The 25,143-nt window shown below is 49.8% G+C and overlaps 1 protein-coding gene and 1 long non-coding RNA gene across 2 annotated transcripts in view; one reads left to right on the top strand and one right to left on the bottom strand.

Moving 5' to 3' along the window:
• The window catches only part of NCBP1 (nuclear cap binding protein subunit 1), a 191,436-nt gene that overhangs the window by 106,041 nt on the left and 60,252 nt on the right, over positions 1-25,143 (top strand). Inside the window, exons 11-13 of the mRNA XM_075316096.1 lie at positions 13,758-13,868; positions 14,270-14,334; positions 21,390-21,452. Of these exons, the coding sequence (XP_075172211.1) occupies positions 13,758-13,868; positions 14,270-14,334; positions 21,390-21,452 (239 nt within the window). The remainder of the gene's footprint in view (positions 1-13,757; positions 13,869-14,269; positions 14,335-21,389; positions 21,453-25,143) is intronic.
• On the bottom strand, positions 4,520-8,858 carry LOC142295751 (uncharacterized). The gene is made up of 3 exons (XR_012751545.1): positions 7,940-8,858; positions 7,690-7,839; positions 4,520-5,422 (listed from the first exon to the last, which is right to left on the bottom strand). It is a non-coding gene; the product is annotated as an uncharacterized LOC142295751 (long non-coding RNA).

Here is a 25,143-nt window from a genome sequence, read left to right as displayed (position 1 = left end):
TGGGGCCATAAATACTGCTGCAGTTCAGTGTGAAAGTTTTATTGTCCTTTGATAAGGGTCTGGTCCGGGCTGTGACACGCTCGGATAGTCAGAGGAGCACATCTTTTAACTGATATAAAAAGACATGAATCCATGAGACACATTCATTCCTTCTCTGAATGTGTCAAAGGTCATCATAAGTTTGTACTCCCATAGTCTCCTGTCTCTCTGGGACTTGAAGTTTCCTTTCAATACCAGCAATTTCATGTCCATGATGCTGTGGTCTGAGTTACAAAAATGTTTGGCCACCGGTAGATCCATCCTTTTTTCTCTAATTGTGTGGCGGTGAGAATTCATCCTTGTCCTGAGCTGTTGTCCTGTCTCCCCTACATACAGACCCCCATTTGGACATTATATAATAATAATCATATAATTAAGTACACCACATTATTATTATTATTATTATTATTATTATTATTATTATTATTTATTATTATAGCGCCATTTATTCCATGGCGCTTTACAAGTGAAAGAGGGTATACGTACAACAATCATTAACAGTACAAGACAGACTGGTATAGGAGGAGAGAGGACCCTGCCCGCGAGGGCTCACAGTCTACAGGGAATGGGTGATGGTACAATAGGTAAGGACAGAGCTGGTTGCGCAGTGGTCTACTGGGCTGAAGGCTATTGTAGGTTGTAGGCTTGTTGGAAGAGGTGGGTCTTGAGGTTCCTCTTGAAGCTTTCCACGGTCGTGGAGAGTCTGATGTGCTGAGGTAGAGCGTTCCAGAGTATGGGGGATGCACGGGAGAAATCTTGTACACGATTGTGGGAAGAGGAGATAAGAGAGGAGCAGAGAAGGAGATCTTGTGAGGATCTAAGGTTGCGTGCAGGTAGGTACCGGGAGACTAGGTCACAGATGTAGGGAGGAGACAGGTTGTGCATGGCTTTGTATGTCATGGTTAATGTTTTGAACTGGAGTCGTTAGGCGATGGGAAGCCAGTGAAGGGATTGGCAGAGTGGCGAGGCTGGGGAGTAGCGAGGGGAGAGGTGGATTAAGCGGGCTGCAGAGTTTAGGATAGATTGGAGGGGTGCAAGAGTGTTGGAAGGGAGGCCAGAGAGCAGGAGGTTGCAGTAGTCGAGGCGGGAGATGATGAGGGCATGCACTAATGTTTTTGCAGATTCTTGGTTAAGAAAAGCACGGATCCGGGAGATATTTTTGAGTTGTAATCGGCATGAGGTGAAGAGGGCTTGGATGTGTGGCTTGAAGGATAGAGCAGAGTCGAGGGTCACTCCAAGGCAACGAGCTTGTGGTGCAGCTTGAAGGTACCTGGGATCTTGTAGTCCTGATGTGATCTGGGAATTTTTATCTTGTCCGTTGTCAATATTAATGGACAGGTCTTACATTTTTTCTGGTTGCAGGGAAATGTTCCTGTTGGTGTTGGAGAGGACAGGGAGCTTCTGACAATGATGCTTCTTAGATTTGGGGGCTGTTTAAAACACAGAAGTGGGGGGTCTGGAAAAATAGATTTTAAGCGGGCATCTTTTTGCAGTAATGGTTGTAGTTTCCGTGCAGCTCCTCTAAACACCTCCAGATGTGGATTGTAGGTGACTACAAGAGGGACCCGGTTGTTTTCTTCTTTAGTTTTATAATGTAGAAGATGGTTTCTTGATATTCTGGTGGCTCTTATAATCTGGTTTTCAATTGTTCTTGGGTGGTAGCCTTGATTCAGAAAGGTCTTTCTGAGGCCCTCAAGGTGATTGTCTCTATCTGTACTGTTGGAACATATCCGATTGTACCTGATAGCCTGGCTGTATACAATAGAGTTTTTTATGTGTTTTGGATGAAAACTGTCCCATTTCAGGTATGTTGGACGGTCAATTGGCTTCTTGTACAGGAATGTCTGCATTTCATTGTTCCGTAGTTTAATGATGGTGTCCAAGAAGTTGATTTCCGTGCAGGAATTTGATTTTGTATGGTCTGCCGTTTTGACAGGATCTCTTTTTAAAGCAATCTGTATTTTGTACATTTGGCAATGACCGTATGTGTAAGTTTGTTTTTTTTCTTTGTTCCATTTAAATATTACTTTCTTTGTCGCTCCATTGGGAGACCCAGACAATTGGGTGTATAGCTACTGCCTCCGGAGGCCACACAAAGTATTACACTTAAAAGTGTAAGGCCCCTCCCCTTCTGGCTATACACCCTCCCGTGGGATCACGGGCTCCTCAGTTTTCATGCTTTGTGCGAAGGAGGCACACATACACGCATAGCTCCACTGTTTAGTCAGCAGCAGCTGCTGACTATGTCGGATGGAAGAAAAGAGGGCCCATAATAGGGCCCCCAGCATGCTCCCTTCTCACCCCACTCTTTGTCGGCGGTGCTTGTTAAGGTTGAGGTACCCATTGCGGGTACGGAGGCTGGAGCCCACATGCTGCATCCTTCCCCATCCCCCTTAGGGCTCTGGGTGAAGTGGGATTTTACCGGTCTCCAGGCACTGAGACCGTGCTCCATCCACAGCCCTGGAAAGCCTGCTGGAATGGAGCTGAGTATCGTCAGGGACAGGCCCTGCGACGTCAAGGTACTCTGTGTCCCCGCACATATCGCGCGCACACCGCAGCGTTGCTGGGTGTGTTAGTGCGCCGGGGACAACAGCGCTGCGCGCTGGTGCCAGTCCTATCTACAGCTTGGCTGAGAAGGGACATGTATTTGAAACTGCCGCGCGGCCGCCGCTGTCATTTATGCTGCGGCGCGGCTGGGACTTGTGGTGCGCCGGGGACTTCCGCGCTGGCCGTGCATATATCACGGCCGCGCTTATTACTCGAGTCCCCGGCTTTTGCGGCCTAGTTTCGTTTCGTTCCCGCCCCCAGGCCTGCCAGTCAGGGGAAGGGCGGGACGCTGTGCAGAATGTCAGCACAGAGGGCTGGAGTCTGCTTTGCATACTCCAGCCCTCACACTGGGCACAGTGGGACACCAGTTTCCCGCACTTTTTCTGAGGACGCCCACGGTCCGCCCCTCTTCACAGGACGCCGGCAGCCATTCCTGCGTGCAGTCTGAGCTGGAGAGAGGAGACTGGGAGACCCAGACAAGGGATTTTGGTGCCCACACACCCGCTTTTCAGCGGGCGGTAAGCTGCCCTCAAGGGCTGACCCCCACTGGTGCCGAAGTGTATACTGTATTTTATGCTTGCAGCTTTACATTGCACTGTATGGTCGCTGGAGATTCTCTGCTATATACCCTCCTAGATTACTCCGAGGACACATCAGCATGTCGACCGCAAAAAGCAAAGGTGCCAAGGCACAGGCTTTCTATGCTGCTTGTACCGCATGTGGGGCTGTTCTACCGGCAGGTTCCACTGACCCCCACTGTGTGCAGTGCTCGGCCCCTGTGGCACTTGCTCGGCCGGGGCCTCTGCTGGAGGTGACCCAGGCAGAACCTCCTGTGAATACTGTCCAGGTGACAGGGACGGAGTTTGCAGTCTTTGCTGACAGATTGTCTGTGACTATGACTAAGATTCTTGAAACATTGCAGTCTAGACCAGTAACTCAGGCCATGGACACTGTTAACTCATTGCTCCCTGGTCCCCCTCAGTTGGAACAGCTCCGGGATCCGGGGGTGTCTCTTGCATCCCAGGGTGATGACTCTGACACGGACGCCAGTCCCAGACAGCCGAAGCGAGCTCGCTATGAGCGGCCTTCGACTTCATCACACTGGTCAGGGTCCCAGCAGGACTCTCTGTATGATGAGGCGGACATAGCTGATCAGGATTCTGATCCTGAGACCGCTCTCAATTTGGATACACCAGATGGTGACGCCATAGTGAATGATCTTATAGCGTCCATCAATAAAATGTTGGACATTTCTCCCCCTGCTCCTCAGACAGAGGAGACAGCTTCACAGCAGGAGAAATTCCATTTCAGGTATCCCAAGCGTAAATTAAGTGTATTTCTGGACCACTCTGACTTTAGAGACGCAATCCAGAAACATCACGCTTATCCGGATAAGCGTTTTTCCAAGCGGCTCAAGGACACACGTTATCCTTTTCCCCCGGACGTGGTTAAGGGCTGGACCCAGTGTCCCAAGGTGGATCCTCCGATCTCCAGGCTTGCAGCTAGATCCTTAGTTGCAGTGGAAGATGGGGCGGCACTTAAAGATGCCACTGACAGGCAGATGGAGCTCTGGTTGAAATCCATCTATGAAGCTATCGGCGCGTCGTTTGCTCCAGCATTCGCAGCCGTATGGGCACTCCAAGCTATTTCAGCTGGTCTTGCACAGATTGACACGGTCACACGTACATCTGCTCCGCAGGTGGCACCCTTACCCTCTCAAATGTCTGCTTTTGCGTCTTACGCGATTAATGCTGTCCTAGACTCTACGAGCCGTACGGCAGATATGTTAAATACTTGAACAAAATGCACATCTCCATTTTTATGCTCTCTTCACATAGAATTGCCACTCCATGATAGCATTAGAAAATCAGACAGAACCGGAGTGTTTATAGGCAAAATACAAAAGTTTTTATTGAAGTTAATTTACATCACATTTAAAAGATGAAACATACAGTTAAAAGTTAGTGCTGAAAAAAAGGGGGAAAGAACACCCATGAAAAGTGAGACTACAGGGCAAGCTCATATATCTATCAAAGGTATAGGGTTTTTTTTGGCCATACCTGCTCAAGTAGTGAGCTAAACATAAAGGAAAATATCCAGAGCCTTATGCCAAACACTTACCCATTATGATTGAGCTTTGCACCTGCGTCTCACAGTTCAGAAGGACCCAACCGACGTACGTTTCGCATAGTACATTTACAGCTTCCTCAGGGCGGGTTCACGATCTCAAATCCCAAACCGGAACTTATATATACATAAAAACATGTTCCCATTGGTTGTCCCACATGTCCGTCAAGAAGGATCGCAATATCGGCGCATGCGCCTCACGGACGAGACGTCCACTTCCGCCCAGCCCGGCAATACATAGAGGGGAGGTACCCGGAAATCCAGGTTACCATGGACGCCTGTACGTCACTACCCTCATCATAGATGCGCCGGGCAGGGCGGAGGGACGAATCGTACCCATGACGCGCACGCGCACCACGATCCCTCAGAGCATGAAAGGAAGTACTGCAGACCGATACGTATATACCGTTAACTCTGCATATACCAGTAAAGAATTAACAGGAACATGTCTCGTAACCATAGCATGGAGAGATGAAGGCATCAGATTCATATAGAGTATACACATATGTTAAACACAAAGGTAAAAGAGAGATTTGTTATAGGAAAGAATACACCGATTTCTGATTCTCTTCAATTGATGGTAGTCAGGTGTTACTTTCATATTTTCTTCCATATTTTATATCACTCTTATTCTTCCCTTTGTTCTCATATTATTATCTCCTCCTTTCATACTCAATACCATTCCATGTCTTAAGCCACACTATAGATCCTATAGGTCAGAATTGAGAAAGAATGGTTTTAGAAAACAAATAGCACAAGAATTAAAAAGGACAAACATTTAAAAATACAATTAAAAAAGATATCCTCTTAACACGGGAAAAGGTCTTATAACATAAATCATAGGAATTCAGAAAAGGAGGATTTTATTAACCTCCTATTTTCATAAAAATGGTGCAAAATTGACTGCTTCATTCAGTCCAATGGGGGCAATGGTATCTAACAGAATGATCCATCGCATTTCTTTCTGCGCCAACAATTTTTTAACATTCCCCCCTCTTATTCCTAAATGGATCACATCTATCCCTCTTGCCATAAATGTCTTCGGATCACATGAGTGAAATTGCCTAAAGTGGCGAGGGATAGTTTTCAGTGTTGTAATATCGGTTGCTGTCTTTGCCGCCACAATGTCCCTCACATGCTCTCTAATCCTTATTCTCAGTTCTCTCGATGTTAAACCAATGTAGATCTTATCACAGCCACAAGTGGCGTAGTATATTACATTGGTGGTATCACATGAGATATGTTCCCTAATGGAATAAGTTTTTGTACCATCACTGGTCACAAACTCTGAGCAGCGAGAGACATTGGGGCAGGAAAGACAGCGACCACACGGGAAACAGCCATGAACCGGACCAGGTAATCCAAAAATATATTCTTTTTGTGGGGCAACATAATGGCTTTTCACCAAAATATCTCTCAAGTTTCTGCAACGCCTGGCAGTCATCATAGGCACATCTGGCAAGAATGATTTAATAGAGGGATCCGATTGGAGGACATGCCAATATTTTTTAAAAATTTGTTTCATGTCACTCCACTTCTCATTAAATGTTGAAATGAATCTGATGTTTTGAGATTCATTCTGCACTGCCCTTTTAGTTCGTCCACCTCCCTCACGCAATAACTCATCACGGGGAGCTATGTTTGCTCGTTGGTATGCCCTCTTAACACAGCGATCACTATAGCCCCTTGCCTTAAATCTCATCCTTAGATCATTTGCTTGGTCATGAAAAGAATCTTCCCGGGAACAGATCCGCTTGATCCTAAGGTACTGTCCAACCGGGATAGCCGAAATAGTTGAGTTGGTATGTGCTGAGGTGGCATGGAGCAATGAGTTCACAGACGTCGGCTTCCTGAAAACATCCGTCTGTAGAGCCATCGCCCCATCCACAGAAATTCTAATATCTAGAAAATCAATTTCACTTGCACTATGGCAAAAAGTCAATTTGATGTTATATATGTTGTCATTAAGCTGGTCCCCGAACCTCTCAAGCTCAGATGGTGTACCATGCCATATTATGAAGAGGTCATCAATGTATCTGACCCACAGCTGTGTCAAGGGGGCGGCCCATGCGCCCCCGCCTTCGAACAAGCCTCTCTCCCAGTACCCAAGAAAGAGGCCCGCGTACGAAGGCGCACAGGCCGCGCCCATGGCGGTCCCCCGCCTCTGTAGATAATATCTGTCTTTAAAGACAAACAGGTTGTGGGTCAGCACATATTCAAGAAGCTCGAGGACCAACTCGCAGACACGACTATCCCAGTTGCTGACACTCAAAAAGAATCGGACTGCCCTCAAACCATCATCATGCCGAATACACGTATATAGTGATTCGACATCAGCCACCACCAAAAGGGTCTCAGAGTCCACATGGATCCCGTCAATTCTCTTCAATACCTCAGTCGTGTCACGTACATAGGACGGAAGGGTCTCGACTAATGGTCTCAAATAGTATTCGATAAACTGGCAGATTGGACTGCACAGCCCCTCCATCCCTGACACGATAGGTCTTCCAGGTGGATTGACGGGATCCTTGTGGACCTTAGGCAGTAGATACAATGTTGGAATCTTGGGGTATCTAACAACCAGTCCATCAAAGACCCTCTTGGTTATGACCCCTTGTTCATAAGCATCATTAAGGATGAGATATAATTCAGCCGAGAATGAGACCAGCGGGGAGGAGTCCAGTTTCGTATATGTAACTTTATCCCGTAACTGCCTGTGGGCCTCCCTCTCATACATTTCAATCGGCCATATCACAACATTCCCGCCCTTATCGGCGGCCTTAAAGACCACGTCCTTCATATTTTGTAATTCGACAAGAGCCTTTCTTTGGACCACCGTAAGATTGTCATGTGCCCGGCGTGTGGAAATCCCACGCAGCTCGTCAGTGACAAGCTTAGTGAACACCTCCACCGCCGGGCACAGAGATAAGGGGGGGAAAGTCGTGGATTTAGGCATTATCTTAGAAGGAAACCCACCTGGCAGATCGGTAGATTGTTCATCTAATAGATCTTCAAGATCCTGGAGTGCTCGCCGCTCCGTCTCATCCTCGGCCGAAGAGGCAGAGGTTCTGGTATGTAGCTTCTTAAGAATGAGCTTGCGTGAAAAGAGGTGGACATCTTTTAATGCTGAAAAAAAGTTAAATGCATTACTAGGAGAGAATGTTAAGCCCTTGTTCAAAACCTGAATCTGGGCGGTGGATAAATGATGTTTAGAAAGATTGATTACCTGCAGCTCCCCACCAGTTTTATTCTTGGTTTGAGCCTGGTTCTTATTTTTAGATGGCCGCAATCGATTATTCCAATTAATTCTCCCTGTTTCATGATTACCCCTCATGGGCATGGATCCATTTCCACCAGTTGCAGTTTCCTCCCCTGAAGTACACGAAGTCATTGATCCGGATCTGGATCGATTGAATCCAGGTCTATAATAGGGGTGTGATCTCTCCTTCTTATTACGCCATCTATACATTTTATTACTCTGTTTATCTTCCAGATCTCTCTGTAATTTTTGGATCTTCCTCCCCTGTATTTCTTTACCCCAGATATCAACCTCAGTATCAAGATCCTCATTGCACTTTTTCAAAGCAGCTGGTGTCAAGTTTTTTTCCATATTGTTATAGAGTTCAATAATTTCCACCTCTAGGGTTTTAAGGGATTCCTTATCAAGATCTATCAGAAGCTCAAGAAATTGTCTCGAGCAGGTAGTGGCGGCATTCTCCCATCTATTTTTAAATACTTCATTGTCCACCACAAAGGAAGGGAATACCTGGACTCTAAGTCCTCGGGGGATTAGCCCCATTTCCACATAGCGCTGAAGAAAAGTACAATTCCACCATGTCCTCGTCTTTTTTCTCAACAATTCCTTCATTTTGTTAAAATATTCCTTGGCCCCCGTGCCAGAAGTGTCTAAAACCAAAGTGGAATCCCCCTTCAGCATATCATTAATTTGACATAGCCACGCCTCCTCGCGGGCTTTGAAATTCATGGTATTATGAGAATGTGCTGTGAATAACACAGAAAACAACAGATATGTTAAATACTTGAACAAAATGCACATCTCCATTTTTATGCTCTCTTCACATAGAATTGCCACTCCATGATAGCATTAGAAAATCAGACAGAACCGGAGTGTTTATAGGCAAAATACAAAAGTTTTTATTGAAGTTAATTTACATCACATTTAAAAGATGAAACATACAGTTAAAAGTTAGTGCTGAAAAAAAGGGGGAAAGAACACCCATGAAAAGTGAGACTACAGGGCAAGCTCATATATCTATCAAAGGTATAGGGTTTTTTTTGGCCATACCTGCTCAAGTAGTGAGCTAAACATAAAGGAAAATATCCAGAGCCTTATGCCAAACACTTACCCATTATGATTGAGCTTTGCACCTGCGTCTCACAGTTCAGAAGGACCCAACCGACGTACGTTTCGCATAGTACATTTACAGCTTCCTCAGGGCGGGTTCACGATCTCAAATCCCAAACCGGAACTTATATATACATAAAAACATGTTCCCATTGGTTGTCCCACATGTCCGTCAAGAAGGATCGCAATATCGGCGCATGCGCCTCACGGACGAGACGTCCACTTCCGCCCAGCCCGGCAATACATAGAGGGGAGGTACCCGGAAATCCAGGTTACCATGGACGCCTGTACGTCACTACCCTCATCATAGATGCGCCGGGCAGGGCGGAGGGACGAATCGTACCCATGACGCGCACGCGCACCACGATCCCTCAGAGCATGAAAGGAAGTACTGCAGACCGATACGTATATACCGTTAACTCTGCATATACCAGTAAAGAATTAACAGGAACATGTCTCGTAACCATAGCATGGAGAGATGAAGGCATCAGATTCATATAGAGTATACACATATGTTAAACACAAAGGTAAAAGAGAGATTTGTTATAGGAAAGAATACACCGATTTCTGATTCTCTTCAATTGATGGTAGTCAGGTGTTACTTTCATATTTTCTTCCATATTTTATATCACTCTTATTCTTCCCTTTGTTCTCATATTATTATCTCCTCCTTTCATACTCAATACCATTCCATGTCTTAAGCCACACTATAGATCCTATAGGTCAGAATTGAGAAAGAATGGTTTTAGAAAACAAATAGCACAAGAATTAAAAAGGACAAACATTTAAAAATACAATTAAAAAAGATATCCTCTTAACACGGGAAAAGGTCTTATAACATAAATCATAGGAATTCAGAAAAGGAGGATTTTATTAACCTCCGTACGGCAGTGGCATCCGCCAACTCCGTCGTTTTACGCAGAGCCTTGTGGTTAAGAGAATGGAAGGCAGATTCTGCTTCCAAAAAGTGTTTAACCAGTTTGCCATTTTCTCGTGACCGACTGTTTGGGGAGCGTTTAGATGAAATCATTTAACACTCCAAGGGTAAAGATTCATCTTTACCTCAACCCAGACAAAATAAACCCCAACAGAGGAGAGGACAGTCGGGGTTTCGGTCCTTTCGAGGCTCAGGCAGGTCCCAATTCTCCTCGTCCAAGAGGACTCAAAAGGATCAGAGGAGCTCAGATTCTTGGCGTACTCAGTCACGCCCAAAAAAGACAGCCGGAAGACCCGCTACCAAGGCGGCTTCCTCATGACTTTCGGCCTCCTCTCTCCGCATCCTCGGTCGGTGGCAGGCTCTCCCGCTTTGGCGACATTTGGCTGCCACAGGTCACAGACCGTTGGGTGAGAGACATTCTGTCTCACGGGTACAGGATAGAGTTCAGCTCTCGTCCTCCAACTCGCTTTTTCAGAACTTCTCCACCTCCCGACCGAGCCGAGGCTCTGCGGCTAGCGGTGTCCACTCTAAAAGCGGAAGGAGTGGTGACCCCCGTTCCTCTTCAGGAACAAGGTCACGGTTTTTACTCCAACTTGTTTGTGGTGCCAAAAAAGGACGGGTCATTCCGTCCCGTTCTGGATCTAAAACTGCTCAACAAGCACGTAAAAACCAGGCGGTTCCGGATGGAATCCCTTCGCTCCGTCATCGCCTCAATGTCTCAAGGAGATTTCCTAGCATCTATAGACATCAGGGATGCTTATCTCCACGTGCCGATTGCTCCAGAGCACCAGCGTTTTCTACGCTTTGTTCTAGGAGACGAACACCTTCAGTTCGTAGCTCTGCCTTTCGGGCTGGCGACAGCTCCACGTGTCTTCACCAAAGTCATGGCAGCAGTAGTAGCAGTCCTGCACTCTCAAGGTCACTCTGTGATCCCGTATTTAGACGATCTACTGGTCAAGGCACCCTCTCAAGAGGCATGCCAACACAGCCTGAACGTTGCGCTGGAGACTCTCCAGAGTTTCGGGTGGATCATCAACTTTTCAAAGTCAAATCTGACTCCGACCCAATCGCTAACATACCTTGGCATGGAGTTTCATTCTCTCTCAGCGATAGTGAAGCTTCCGCTGGACAAACAGCGTTCACTACAGACAGGGGTGCAATCTCTCCTTCAAGGCCAGTCTCACCCCTTGAGACGCCTCATGCACTTCCTAGGGAAGATGGTAGCAGCAATGGAAGCAGTCCCTTTCGCGCAGTTTCATCTCCGTCCACTACAATGGGACATTCTCCGCCAATGGGACGGGAAGTCGACGTCCCTCGACAGAGACGTCTCCCTTTCTCAGGCGGCCAAGGAATCTCTTCGGTGGTGGCTTCTTCCCACCGTTTTGTCGAAAGGAAAGTCCTTTCTACCCCCATCCTGGGAGGTAGTCACGACAGACGCGAGTCTATCAGGGTGGGGAGCAGTGTTTCTCCACCACAGGGCTCAAGGGACGTGGACTCAGGAAGAGTCCACCCTTCAGATCAATGTTCTAGAAATCAGAGCAGTGTATCTTGCCCTACAAGCCTTCCAGCAGTGGCTGGAAGGCAAGCAGATCCGAATTCAGTCGGACAACTCTACAGCGGTAGCGTACATCAACCACCAAGGTGGAACACGCAGTCGGCAAGCCTTCCAGGAAGTCCGACGGATTCTGACGTGGGTGGAAGACACGGCTTCCACCATTTCCGCAGTTCACATCCCAGGCGTGGAAAACTGGGAAGCAGACTTCCTCAGTCGCCAGGGTATGGACGCAGGGGAATGGTCCCTTCACCCGGACGTGTTTCAGGAGATCTGTCGCCGCTGGGGGATGCCGGACGTCGACCTGATGGCGTCACGGCACAACAACAAGGTCCCGGCTTTCATGGCACGGTCTCACGATCACCGAGCTCTGGCGGCAGACGCCTTAGTTCAAGATTGGTCGCAATTCCGGCTACCTTATGTGTTCCCACCTCTGGCATTGTTACCCAGAGTGCTGCGCAAGATCAGGGCCGACTGCCGTCGCGCCATCCTCGTCGCTCCAGACTGGCCGAGGAGATCGTGGTACCCAGATCTGTGGCACCTCACGGTAGGCCAACCATGGGCACTACCAGAACGACCAGACTTGCTATCTCAAGGGCCGTTTTTCCACCTGAATTCTGCGGCCCTGAACCTGACTGTGTGGCCATTGAGTCCTGGATCCTAGCGTCTTCAGGATTATCTCGAAAGGTTATTACCACCATGAGACAGGCTAGAAAACCATCCTCCGCCAAGATCTACCACAGGACGTGGAAGATATTCTTATCTTGGTGCGCAGCTCAGGGAGTTTCTCCCTGGCCTTTTGCATTGCCTACTTTTCTTTCCTTCCTGCAATCCGGGTTGGAAACAGGTTTGTCGCTCAGTTCCCTTAAAGGACAAGTCTCAGCGCTATCTGTATTTTTTCAGAAACGCCTAGCACGACTTACTCAGGTACGCACGTTCCTGCAAGGAGTGTGTCATATCGTCCCTCCTTACATGCGGCCGTTAGAGCCCTGGGATCTGAACAAGGTTCTAATTGCCCTCCAGAAGCCGCCTTTCGAGCCTATGAAGGATGTTTCCCTTTCTCGTCTTTCACAGAAAGTGGCCTTTCTAGTAGCGGTCACGTCTCTTCGGAGAGTGTCCGAGCTAGCGGCGCTGTCATGCAAATCTCCCTTCCTGGTTTTTCACCAGGACAAGGTGGTTCTACGTCCGATTCCAGAGTTTCTCCCTAAGGTGGTATCCCCCTTTCATCTCAATCAGGATATCACATTACCTTCCTTGTGTCCTCATCCAGTTCATCAATTTGAGAGAGGTTTGCATTTGTTGGATCTGGTCAGAGCACTCAGGATCTACATTTCCCGCACGGCGCCCTTACGCCGCTCGGATGCACTCTTTGTCCTTGTCGCTGGTCAGCGTAAAGGGTCGCAAGCTTCCAAATCCACCCTGGCTCGGTGGATCAAGGAACCAATTCTTGAAGCCTACCGTTCTGCGGGGCTTCCGGTTCCTTCAGGGCTGAAGGCCCATTCTACCAGAGCCGTGGGTGCGTCCTGGGCATTGCGCCACCAGGCTACGGCTCAGCAGGTGTGCCAGGCGGCTACCTGGTCGAGTCTGCACACCTTTACCAAGCATTATCAGGTACATACCTACGCTTCGGCGGACGCCAGCCTAGGTAGACAAGTCCTTCAGGCGGCGGTTGCCCACCTGTAGGACAGGGCTGTTGACGGCCCTATCACGAGGTATTCTTTTACCCACCCAGGGACTGCTTTTGGACGTCCCAATTGTCTGGGTCTCCCAATGGAGCGACAAAGAAGAAGGGAATTTTGTTTACTTACCGTAAATTCCTTTTCTTCTAGCTCCAATTGGGAGACCCAGCACCCGCCCTGTTTTCTTAGGGATTTTTGTTTTTTTCGGGTACACATGTTGTTCATGTTGAACGGTTTCAGTTCTCCGATGTTTCTTCGGGTTGAATTTGTCTTTAAACCTGTTATTGGCTTTCCTCCTTCTTGCTTTTGCACTAAAACTGAGGAGCCCGTGATCCCACGGGAGGGTGTATAGCCAGAAGGGGAGGGGCCTTACACTTTTAAGTGTAATACTTTGTGTGGCCTCCGGAGGCAGTAGCTATACACCCAATTGTCTGGGTCTCCCAATTGGAGCTAGAAGAAAAGGAATTTACGGTAAGTAAACAAAATTCCCTTCTTTATTTTATATTCTAGGTCCTCTTTGGGGAATTATTTCAGATTCCAGTTCCACCATACATCGAGGTCATGTACACAACATTGCTAATTGAGCTTTGCAAGCTTCAACCAGGATCATTGCCCCAAGTGGTATCCTTTTAAAGAATAAATTAGTTTAAGTTGCCTGATGAAGAACTAATAACATTATCCACATTTCCCCTAATCTCAAGGTAACAAGTGTTACAAATCTGCAGTGCAAATGATATGGGAGGCTTTCACATCATGCACTGTCCAAAATAACCATGTATTCTCTCCAGTTATTTTCTTCTGATTATTTTTTGCATCCACTTTCGGTCCATATCCTGCCCACTATTGTGCTCTCCGATGGTGGCCAACAGAGCTGGTTTCTTTTGGGTTCCAATGTTAAAAGTGCTGTTGTAGACTGTGTTTGTTTGTTTTTTGTTTTTTTTTGTTTTCTTTTATTATGCATACTGTAATAAAAAAAATACATGTTTTTATTTATCTTTTTAAATCCTTAATCATGAAAACAGCTTGCCCAAGCTACTGAAATGCTGTACACTCGCTTGGATACAATGAATGTAAATTGCATTGACAGGTAAGTCGCTCTGTAGTACGTTGGTGGATGAACGTGGTTTAATTGGTAACTATTATGCAGTCTGAGCCAATCTTTTTATTGGAGAAGACTTCTTTGTAAATTAATAGTAATACACATGCATGTAATGAGAACACTCATATGTCATCACCTCCCAATAATGAGATGGTCATAGCAAGTAGTAAGTGTGCTGCTGTATTCTGTATACTAGCTTGTGTTAAAGGGGTTGTCCACTCCTTAGGATAAGTCATCAATCTCAATTGGAAGGGTGTAAAGGGGGCTTTACACGCTACGATATCGTTAATGTTTTATCGTCGGGGTCACGTTTTTTCTGACGCACATCCGGCATCATTAACGATATCGCAGCGTGTGACACTTTCTTCATCGTTCCTTATGGGAGACCCAGACCATGGGTGTATAGCTTCTGCCTCCGGAGGACACACAAAGTACTACACTCAAACGTGTAGCTCCTCCCTCCGGGCTATATACACCCCCTGGATGACAATCTAACCAGTTCAATGCTTTGTGTTCAGGAGGTCACACACACACATGCATTCTCTGATTTTTCATTTTTAAGATTTTTGATTTCAAAGATATGGAAGAAAAGCGGGTCCAGTCTGGACTCCCTGCATGTCCCTTCTCACCCCACTGTGTCGGCGGTGCTGTTAAGGTTGACTTTACAAGGCTGGAGCCTTCACATGCCGTGCTCCTTCGCCATCCCATGGGCTCTGGCTTGAAGTGGGAGCCATCACGGTTCTTTCTGCCTTGCAGAAGACCGGTCTCCATCCGCAGCCCTGTCTGGTTCCTGTCAGACGGAGCGTTTAACAACTCCCCCAGGGACTTGGCCCTGCGCCTCAAAGCTAAGTATTGAGACGCTTTTCAGGGGTCCCGGGTACTTTAATGAAGGGGAGAGTGTGTCTTTTAACTTTGTTGTGAATTCCGGCCGGTTCTCTGGGTTTTTCCTGAGAACCGCGCCGACGGTGCCTGCTCGTCGGCCGCATGTAAAAATCTAGGCCCCGGCTTCAGTTGCGGCCTAGTTTCGTTTTCAGCTTCCCCTGCATGATTCATGCAGGGGAAAAGTGTGGCACCGCCCACCGGCCGTTCAGCAGAGGGGAGGACACTCCTCTCTCAGGAGATGTTTCCCTCCCCTGTATCTCTCCTTGGCCCTCCGTTTTCCCGCTCCTGGGCTAATCCCCGCCCCCCCTCCTCACTCCAGCGCCATTTTATCAGCGTCTTCACACTGAGCGGCGCTGGCTGCTGCAGCTCTGCATCCTGGAAGGCAGACGCTTCACTGGGGGTCCGAGCTGTGGAATCCGGAGGGCACACACGGTCTGGTAAGCCACAACCTCTGGTTGTGGTCTTTATTATACACTCTCAGGGGTAATTCTACAGGAGTGTATTATTATTATTACTACTGCAGAGCCTCCACCTCAGCAGCATGTCTGTCACTAGGAGCAAGAAAGCTGCTAAGCTGTACGCTATATGCACTGCATGTCAGCTCATTCTGCCAGAACCGAGCACATATCCTCATTGTGAGGCCTGCTCTAACATGGTGGTGCCTCAGCCTGGAGCCTTCTCAGGGGTCCCTCAGGCTGCTCCGGCACCGGTGGCTGAACCCCCGGCTTGGGTAGCATCGTTTTCTAAGGCTATCTCACAGTCCTTTGCCGACTCCATGGGACAGCTGTCCCGGACTCTGCTGACCATGCATCAGGCCCCTTCTCAGGGTGCCTCTGCTGCTCCGAGCTCTGCAGAGCTCTCAGAGCAGGTTTTAGGACCCCGTTCTCCTAAACGGAGACGCAGGGACCCTTCTCCTTCCTCGTCCCACGGCTCTGATTCACAAGCTGAGGTGCAAGGCGAGGAGGATACCTTTACTGTGGGCTCAGACGCTACCTCTATGTACCCCATTGATTTATCTGAGGGTGATGCGGATGTTAGTGACTTGATTGCATCCATTAACTCCGTACTGAACCTCAATCCACCAGTGTCAGGAACAAGCCTCTCTGGTAGAAATACACCAGTTTACCTCTCCTAAGAGAGCTAGGAGTACGTTTTTTTAACCACTCCAGTTTTCAGGCCACTGTTACCAAGCCCAGGGCCTGTCCTGACAAACGCTTTCCAAAGCGTAGTTCTGATGACCGTTTTCCCTTTCCACCAGAGGTGGTTAAGGAGTGGGCTCCGTCCCCAAAGGTGGACCCTCCGGTGTCGAGAATCTCAGCCCGGACAGTCGTATCTGTGGCCGACTGCACCTCTCTTAAGGATCCCACTGACCGCCAGGTTGACCTTCTGGCCAAATCTGTATATGAGGCGGCAGGAGCCTCGTTCTCCCCGTCTTTTGCAGCAGTGTGGGCTCTTAAGGCAGTCGCTGCCTCTCTGGCGGAGATACATTCCCTCGCCAGGGACTCTATACCCGAGATGGTTGCCTTAACCTCCCAGGCTTCGGCTTTTTCATCCTACGCCATGTCTGCCATTCTGGAGGCCTCTCACCGCATGGTGGTGGCTTCCGCTAATTCTCTCGCGATCCGCAGGATCTTGTGGCTTCGAGAGTGGAAAGCAGACGCTTCTTCTAAGAAGTTCCTTGCTGGGCTCCCCTTTGCTGGGTCCCGGCTGTTCGGTGAACAGCTGGATGAAATTATTAAGGAAGCTACTGGCGGGAAGAGTACTTCCTTGCCACAAACTAAAACCAGAAAACCTGTCCAGGGCAGGAACCAGTCGAGGTTTCGTTCCTTTCGTTCCTCTAACTGGTCATCCTCTAAGCCCTCAGCTTCGTCCACTACCTCAGCCAAGGATCGTAAACCCAACTGGCGCGCGAAACCGCGTCCTCAGAAGAACGGAGGAGCCGCTGCCACTAAGGCAGCCTCCTCTTGACTATCTGGCGGCGCCAGCAACGTCCTTGGTCGGTGGCAGGCTCTCCCGCTTTGGCGACGTGTGGTTTCAACACGTCTCCGATCAGTGGGTGCGGGATATCATCTCCCACGGCTACAGGATAGAATTTTCTTCCAGCCCGCCAAACAGATTTTTTCTGTCCACTCCCCCCTGCTCCAAGGCCGCCGCCTTCTCTCAGGCCGTGGCATCCTTGCAGGCCAACGGAGTAATTGTTCCGGTTCCCGCCCGGGAACGGTTCAGAGGTTTCTACTCAAACCTCTTCCTAGTCCCCAAGAAGGACGGTTCCTTCCGGCCCATCCTGGACCTCAAGCTTCTCAACAAGCATGTTCAGGTGCGGCGCTTTCGCATGGAATCTCTGAGATCGGTCATTGCCTCAATGACCCAAGGAGATTTCCTGGCATCCATCGACATCAGAGATGCCTATCTGCATGTGCCTATTGCGGTTTCACACCAGCGTTGGCTACGCTTTGCAATCGGAGAGGAACATTTCCAATTCGTGGCTCTCCCCTTCGGGTTAGCCACAGCCCCTCGGGTATTCACCAAGGTCATGGCAGCAGTGGTTGCGGTCCTGCATCTCCAGGGGTTGGCAGTAATCCCCTACCTGGACGACCTTCTAGTCAAGGCCTTGTCCAGTGCAGACTGCCAGCGGAGTGTTTCGCTCACTCTCGCCACGCTTGTTCAATTCGGGTGGCTTGTCAATCTGCCCAAGTCCACTCTGACCCCGACCCAGGAACTTACGTACCTAGGGATGCAATTCGAGACTCTGCCGGCACTTGTGAAGCTGCCCTTAGTCAAACAGCAGTCCCTTCATCTGGCGGTGCGCTCTCTGTTGAAGCCCCGCCGTCATTCCATCAGGCACCTCATGCTGGGTCAGATGGTGGCATCAATGGAAGCGGTTCCCTTTGCCCAGTTCCATCTGCGTCCTCTGCAGCTGGACATTCTCCGCTGTTGGGACAAGCGGACCTCTTCCTTGCACAGGCTAGTGGCTCTGTCGCCGCAGACCAGGAGCTCTCTTCAGTGGTGGCTTCGGCCCCTCTCTCTGTCACAGGGACGCTCCTTCCTGACTCCGTCCTGGGTGATTCTCACCACGGATGCCAGCCTCTCCGGCTGGGGGGCAGTGTTTCTCCACCACCGAGCACAGGGCACTTGGACTCCGTCCGAATCAGCCCTCTCGATCAATGTGCTGGAAATCAGGGCTGTTCTTCTAGCTCTCGTGGCCTTTCACCACCTGTTGGCGGGCAAGCACATTCGAGTCCAGTCGGACAACGCGACAGCGGTTGCCTACATCAATCACCAGGGCGGGACACGCAGCCGCCTGGCAATGTTGGAGGTTCAACGCATCCTTCAGTGGACGGAGGACTCCAAGTCCACCATATCCGCGGTCCACATCCCAGGCGTAGAAAACTGGGAGGCCGATTATCTCAGCCGCCAAACCGTGGACAGCGGCGAGTGGGCCCTTCATCCGGCAGTGTTCAGGTCAATCTGCCGCAAGTGGGGCACTCCGGAAGTGGATCTAATGGCATCCCGGCACAACAACAAGGTTCCGGTTTACGTGGCTCGCTCCCACGATCCTCAGGCCTTCGCAGCGGACGCGCTGGTTCAAGATTGGTCCCAGTTCCGTCTGGCCTATGTGTTTCCCCCTCTAGCCCTCTTGCCCAGGGTTCTGCGCAAGATCAGAATGGAGGGCCGTCGGGTCATAATCATTGCTCCGGACTGGCCCAGGCGAGCTTGGTACCCAGATCTGCTCCGTCTGTCCGTAGAAATGCCGTGGCATCTCCCGGACCGCCCAGACCTTCTCTCTCAAGGTCCGTTCTTCCGCCAGAATTCTGCGGCTCTCAGATTGACAGCGTGGCTCTTGAGTCCTGGATCCTGACAGCTTCAAGCATTCCTTCTGAGGTCATCTCCACTATGACTCAGGCTCGGAAGTCTTCCTCTGCCAAGATTTACCACAGGACTTGGAAGATTTTCCTGTCCTGGTGTCGCTCTTCCGGCCATGCTCCTTGGCCGTTCTCCTTGCCCACCCTCCTGTCCTTTCTACAGTCCGGTCTGCAGCTAGGACTGTCCCTCAATTCCCTCAAGGGACAGGTGTCGGCTCTGTCGGTATTATTCCAGCGGTGTATCGCCCGACTGGCTCAGGTGCGCACCTTCATGCAGGGCGCATCTCACATCATTCCTCCCTACCGGCGGCCTTTGGATCTTTGGGATCTTAATCTGGTCCTCACGGCCTTACAGAAACCCCCCTTTGAGCCTCTTAGGGAGGTTCCCTTGTTTAGACTTTCACAGAAAGTGGTCTTTCTGGTGGCCATAACTTCTCTCAGGAGAGTCTCTGATTTGGCTGCGCTCTCTTCGGAGTCACCCTTTTTGGTTTTTCACCAAGACAAGGTGGTTCTCCGTCCGACTCCGGACTTTCTCCCTAAGGTGGTATCTCCTTTCCACCCTAACCAGGACATTTCATTGCCTTCCCTTTGTCCGGCCCCTGTGCATCGCTTTGAGAAGGCGTTGCATACCTTGGATTTGGTGCGGGCGCTCCGAATCTATGTGTCACGCACCGCCGCTTTTAGGCGGTGCACCTCACTTTTTGTGCTAACCACGGGTCAGCGCAAGGGTCTCTCGGCTTCTAAGCCGACCCTAGCTCGTTGGATTAGGTCGGCCATCTCCGATGCCTACCAGCATTCTCAGGTGCCCCCACCGCCAGGGATTAAGGCGCACTCGACCAGAGCTGTCGGTGCCTCCTGGGCTTTCAGGCACCAGGCTACGGCTCAGCAGGTCTGTCAGGCTGCCACTTGGTCTAGTCTGCACACCTTTTCGAAGCACTACAAAGTGCATGCTCATGCTTCGGCAGATGCGAGCTTGGGCAGACGCATCCTTCAGGCAGCTGTCGCCCACTTGTGAAGATAGGTTTTGCCTACTTCTCAGTTTTGGTTATTTCCCACCCATGGACTGCTTTGAGACGTCCCATGGTCTGGGTCTCCCATAAGGAACGATGAAGAAAAAGAGAATTTTGTTTACTTACCGTAAATTCTTTTTCTTATAGTTCCGACATGGGAGACCCAGCACCCTCCCTGTTGCCTGTTGGCAGTTCTTGTTCCGTGTGTTTCACCGGCTGTTGTTGTAGACAGAGGTTCCGGTTTTTCCGAGTTTTACTCTATCTCTACTTATGGGTGGATGTCCTCCTTCAGCTTTTGCACTGAACTGGTTAGATTGTCATCCAGGGGGTGTATATAGCCCGGAGGGAGGAGCTACACGTTTGAGTGTAGTACTTTGTGTGTCCTCCGGAGGCAGAAGCTATACACCCATGGTCTGGGTCTCCCATGTCGGAACTATAAGAAAAAGAATTTACGGTAAGTAAACAAAATTCTCTTTTTTGTGCGACCTAAAACTATCGCAAAAGCGGCCAAAATTGTTTGCTGTGGAGAGGTCGTCCTAAAACCAAAAATCGTTTAACGCTCATTAGCGATGTTGTTCCTGCGGCAGCACACATCGCTGTGTGTGACACTGCAGGAGCGAGGAACATCTCCTTACCTGCCTCCACCGGCTATGCGGAAGGAAGGAGGTGGGCGGGATGTTTACGTCCCGATCATCTCCGCCCCTCCGCTTCTATTGGACGCCTGCCGTGTGACTTCGCTGTGACGCCGCACGATCCGCCCCCTTAGAAAGGAGGCGGATCGCCGGCCAGAGCGACTTCGCAGGGCAGGTAAGTCCGTGTGACGGGGGTGCGCGATTTTGTGCGCGACGGGCAGCGATATGCCCGTGTCGCACAAACGATGGGGGCAGGTACGCACGATAGCGATATCGGCAATGATATCATAGCATGTAAAGCCCCCTTAACACCTGGCACGCCCTCCGATTAGCTCTTTCTGGTAACCACAGCAGGGTACTACAGATCATTCATATGAATAGCGACAGCGTTGCAGTATCAGCCCACAGCCATTATACAGTTGACAGTTATATCGTGCAGCTCCGCAAGTGATGACATCTGGCTGCTGCTAGAATTGGGAACAGCTGATCGGTCAGGGTGTGGGGAGTCACCCCCCCTTCTTCCTTTCCTCATTGACTTGGTATTGACAACCTATCCAAAAGATAAGTCATGAATATATAATTAGTGGGCAACCCATTTAAATCTGCGTTCCCTTACTAATTTTGATGTTTTTGAAACTTTTCTACTTTATTTCCAGGTTCATAAATTGGTTTTCTCACCACCTGAGTAACTTTCAATTCAGATGGAATTGGGAAGATTGGTAAGTGCTTAAATGGGAATTGTATTTTCAGTAAACTTTGCATATGTCAATAGTACGACCGAATATTAAACATCTTAATGTGTCTGATCAGAGAAATTGGCTTCCTTCTTCACTTAAAGGGAACCTGTCAGCAGAAATTTTGCACTAAACCTAAAAGATTCCCCCTCTGCAGCTCCTGGGCTGCATTCTAGCAAGGTTCCTGTTGTTATTGTGCCCCCTTTGTAAATAAATACTTTATAAAGGCTTACCTTTTTGTATGCAAAACTTTTTTTATAGTGGGGGCGGGCTGTCTTGCGTCCGTTATTCTCTTTCCTGCCGCTTTACGCCATCCCACATCGCTCATTTCCATACCTGAGTACGCTGCCCAGTGCTCCAGAGGTCCCCGCGCATGGGCTGTGCCACTCTCGCGGGACTGTGCAAAGTGTGACCACTGGTGACGTGATTGTGCAGGCGTGAGATTATGGGCGGCGCTGTGATTGTAATCCGCAAGTACCCGCCCATAATCTCGTGCCCGCGCTTCTCACTCTGCCTCCACTGTTCTGCGCAAGCGCTGGCCATATGACCCCACGTCACATCTTTCCCTGGAGCAGGAAATAGATGGGAGGAGCGGAGCACACCACCGATCAACAGGAGACGCGGAGGCGAGCTTACTGAAGTACACAGTAAAAAAAAAAAACCTGTAAAAACAAACAAAGGCACACATTGTCTTTTGCAAAGTGACAAGCACTAAAGAGCAGAACTGTGGAGGCCGAGGGGAAAGTGCGGGCACAAGATTATGGGCGGGTACTTGCTGATGACAATCGCAGCGCCGCCCATAATCTCATCTCTGCGCAACACGTCACCAGCGGTCACACTGCACAGTGCTTAGTCCCGCGAGAGTGGCACGGTGCATGCGCGGAGACCTCTGGAGCACTGGGCGGCGTCCTCCGCTATGGAAATGAGCGATTGGGGACGGCGTAAAGCGGTAGAAGAGAGAATAATGGACTGCATACAAAAAGGTAAGACTTTATAAAGTATTTTTCTTTATCGTTCCTTATGGGAGACCCAGACCATGGGTGTATAGCTACTGCCTCCGGAGGACACACAAAGTACTACACTAAAAGTGTAGCTCCTCCCTCCGAGCATATACACTCCCCGGATGACAAATCCAACCAGTTTCATGCTTTGTGTCAGGAGGATCACACACACACATGCATCCTCTTTTGATTTTTCATTTTTTCTAAAGATTTGGAAGAAAAGCGGGTCCACTGGACTCCCGGCATATCCCTTCTCACCCCCCTGGCGGCGGTGCTGTTAAGGTTGACTTCAGGGCAGGAGCCCTTCATGCCGCGCTCCTTCACCATCCCTTAGGGGCTCTGGCTTGAAGTTAGAGCCAATACGGTTCTCACTGCCTTGCAGGAGACCGGCCTCCATCCGCAGCCCTTTTGCAGGACCCTGCTGGACGGAGCACTGCATCCCCACCCCACCAGGGACTGGGCCCTGCGTCTCAAAGCTAAGTATAGAGACGTTATTCAGAGGGTCCTTCTGCAATGTGGGGCACTTTTATTGGGGGGGACAGTGATTTACTTTGATAATGCTGCCTTTTACTGTGTTTCCGGCCTTTTCCACGGTTTTTACTGAGAACCGCGCCGATGATGCCTGATTGTCGGCCGCATGCATAACTCTAGGCCCCGGCTTCAGCCGCGGCCTAGTTTCGTTTCGTTCCCCTGCATGTCAGTCATGCAGGGGGACACTGCAGCGCCGCCCGCCGGCCGCTCTGCACAGGGGAGGACACTCCTTTTTGAGGAGATGATTCCCTCCCCTGTACATCTCCTTAGCCCTCCGATTCCCGCTCCTGGGTTAACCCCCTCCCCCCCCCTCACTCTGGCGCCATTTTCTCAGCGTTCTTAGTACACTGGTCGGCGCTGGCTGCTCTGCAGAGGGAGTGAATATCTGGCTGGGGGTCCAGGCTTGCAATCCGGAGGGCACATATAATAGCGGCCTGATAAGTCACAACCTCTGGTTGTGCACTTTTATACACTCTCAGGGCATTCTGAAGGAGTTAATTCTTTATTATAGAACCTCCTCCTCAGCAGCATGTCTCACACTAGGAGCAAGGCTCCAAGGCTGTACACTACATGCTCTGCATGTAAGCTCATATTGCCTGAACCGGCACACTATAATGGTTCTAATGTGGCCTCAGCCCGGAGTCTCCCCAGGCTGAACCCCTGTCTTGGGTAGCATCTTTTTCCAATGCTATTTCCCAGTCCTTTGCAGCCTCCATTGGACAGTTGTCTCGGACGCTGCTAAGCATGCATCAGCCCCCTTCTCAGGGTGCCTCTGCTGCTCCAGCTCGCTCTGCAGAGCTCACAGAGTCTGTTTCATCTAATCCCAGACCCCGTCCTCCTAAACGGAGACGCAGGGACTCCTCTCCTTCCTCGCCCCACGGCTCTGCCTCACGGGCCGAGTCACAAGGCGAGGAGGATACCCTTACTGTGGGCTCAGACGCTTCGTCTATGTACCCCATTGATACCGATGGTGATGCAGATGTTAGCGATTTGATAGCGTCCATTAACTCCGTTCTGGACCTTAACCCTCCAGTGTCAGAGTAGAAAAACACCAGTTTATCTCACCTAAGAGAGCAGGCCACTGTGACTAAACCCAGGACCTGTCCTGACAAACGCTTTCTTAAGCGTACTTCTGACTTACTGGGGGCTCGGACGCTCTCCATGTACCCTATTGATCTGTCCGACAGTGACGCAGATGCTAATGATTTGATTGCGTCCATTATATTTGTACTGGACCTCAATCCGCCTGTATCAGGGGAGCACCCCTCTTTGGCAGAAAAGCATCAGTATACCTTGCCTAAGAGAACAAGGAGTGTGTTCCTTATCCACTCCAGCATTCAGGTCACTGTGACCAAGCCCAGAGCTTGTCCTGACAGACGCTTCCCAGAGCGTGGTTCTGATGACTGTTTCCCCCTTCCACCAATGGTGGTCAAGGAGTGGGCTCATTCACCAAGGGTGGACCCTCCGGGGTCTAGACTTTCAGCCCGGACAGTTGTCGGCTCCTCTCTGAGGATCCCACTGTCCGCCAGGTTGTCCTTCTGGCCAAATCTATATATGAGGCGGCAGGGGCCTCGTTCTCCCCATCTTTGCAGCAGTGTGGGCTCTCAAGTCATCTCTGCTTCTCGGGAGGAGATGCATTCCCTCACCAGGGCCTTTATGCCCGAATTGGTTGCCTTAACTTCCAGGCTTCAGTCTTTTCATCCTATAGCTGGAGACTGTCACCGCACTGCGGTGGCCTCGGCTACTTCCCTCGCTATCCGCAGGTTCCTGTGGCTTCGAGAGTGGAAGGCAGAGCTTCTTAAAAGGTTCCTTGCTGGACTCCCTTTTGCTGGGACCAGTCTATTCAGTGAACAACTGGATGAAATTATTAAGGAAGCTTTTGGCAGGAAGAGTACTTCCATGCCACAACCCAGGAAACCTTCCAGGGCAGGAACCAGTCGAGGTTTCGTTCCTTCGTTTCCTCTAACTGGTCGTCCTCTAAGCCCTCGGCCTCGTCCAAACTCAGCCAAGGTCCGTAAACCAACTGGCGCATGAAGCCGTGTCCTAAGTCGGCAGGAGCTGCTGCCACCAGGGCAGCCTCCTCTTGATTATCTGGCCGCGCCAGTAACGTCCTTGGTCGATGGCAGGCTCTCCCTCTTGGGCGA

This window comes from Anomaloglossus baeobatrachus, chromosome 1, assembly GCF_048569485.1.
Source record: "Anomaloglossus baeobatrachus isolate aAnoBae1 chromosome 1, aAnoBae1.hap1, whole genome shotgun sequence".
Classification (NCBI taxonomy): domain Eukaryota; kingdom Metazoa; phylum Chordata; class Amphibia; order Anura; family Aromobatidae; genus Anomaloglossus; species Anomaloglossus baeobatrachus.
Note: the sequence above shows the minus strand (reverse complement) of the source record. Positions and strands in the feature narration are given on the sequence as shown.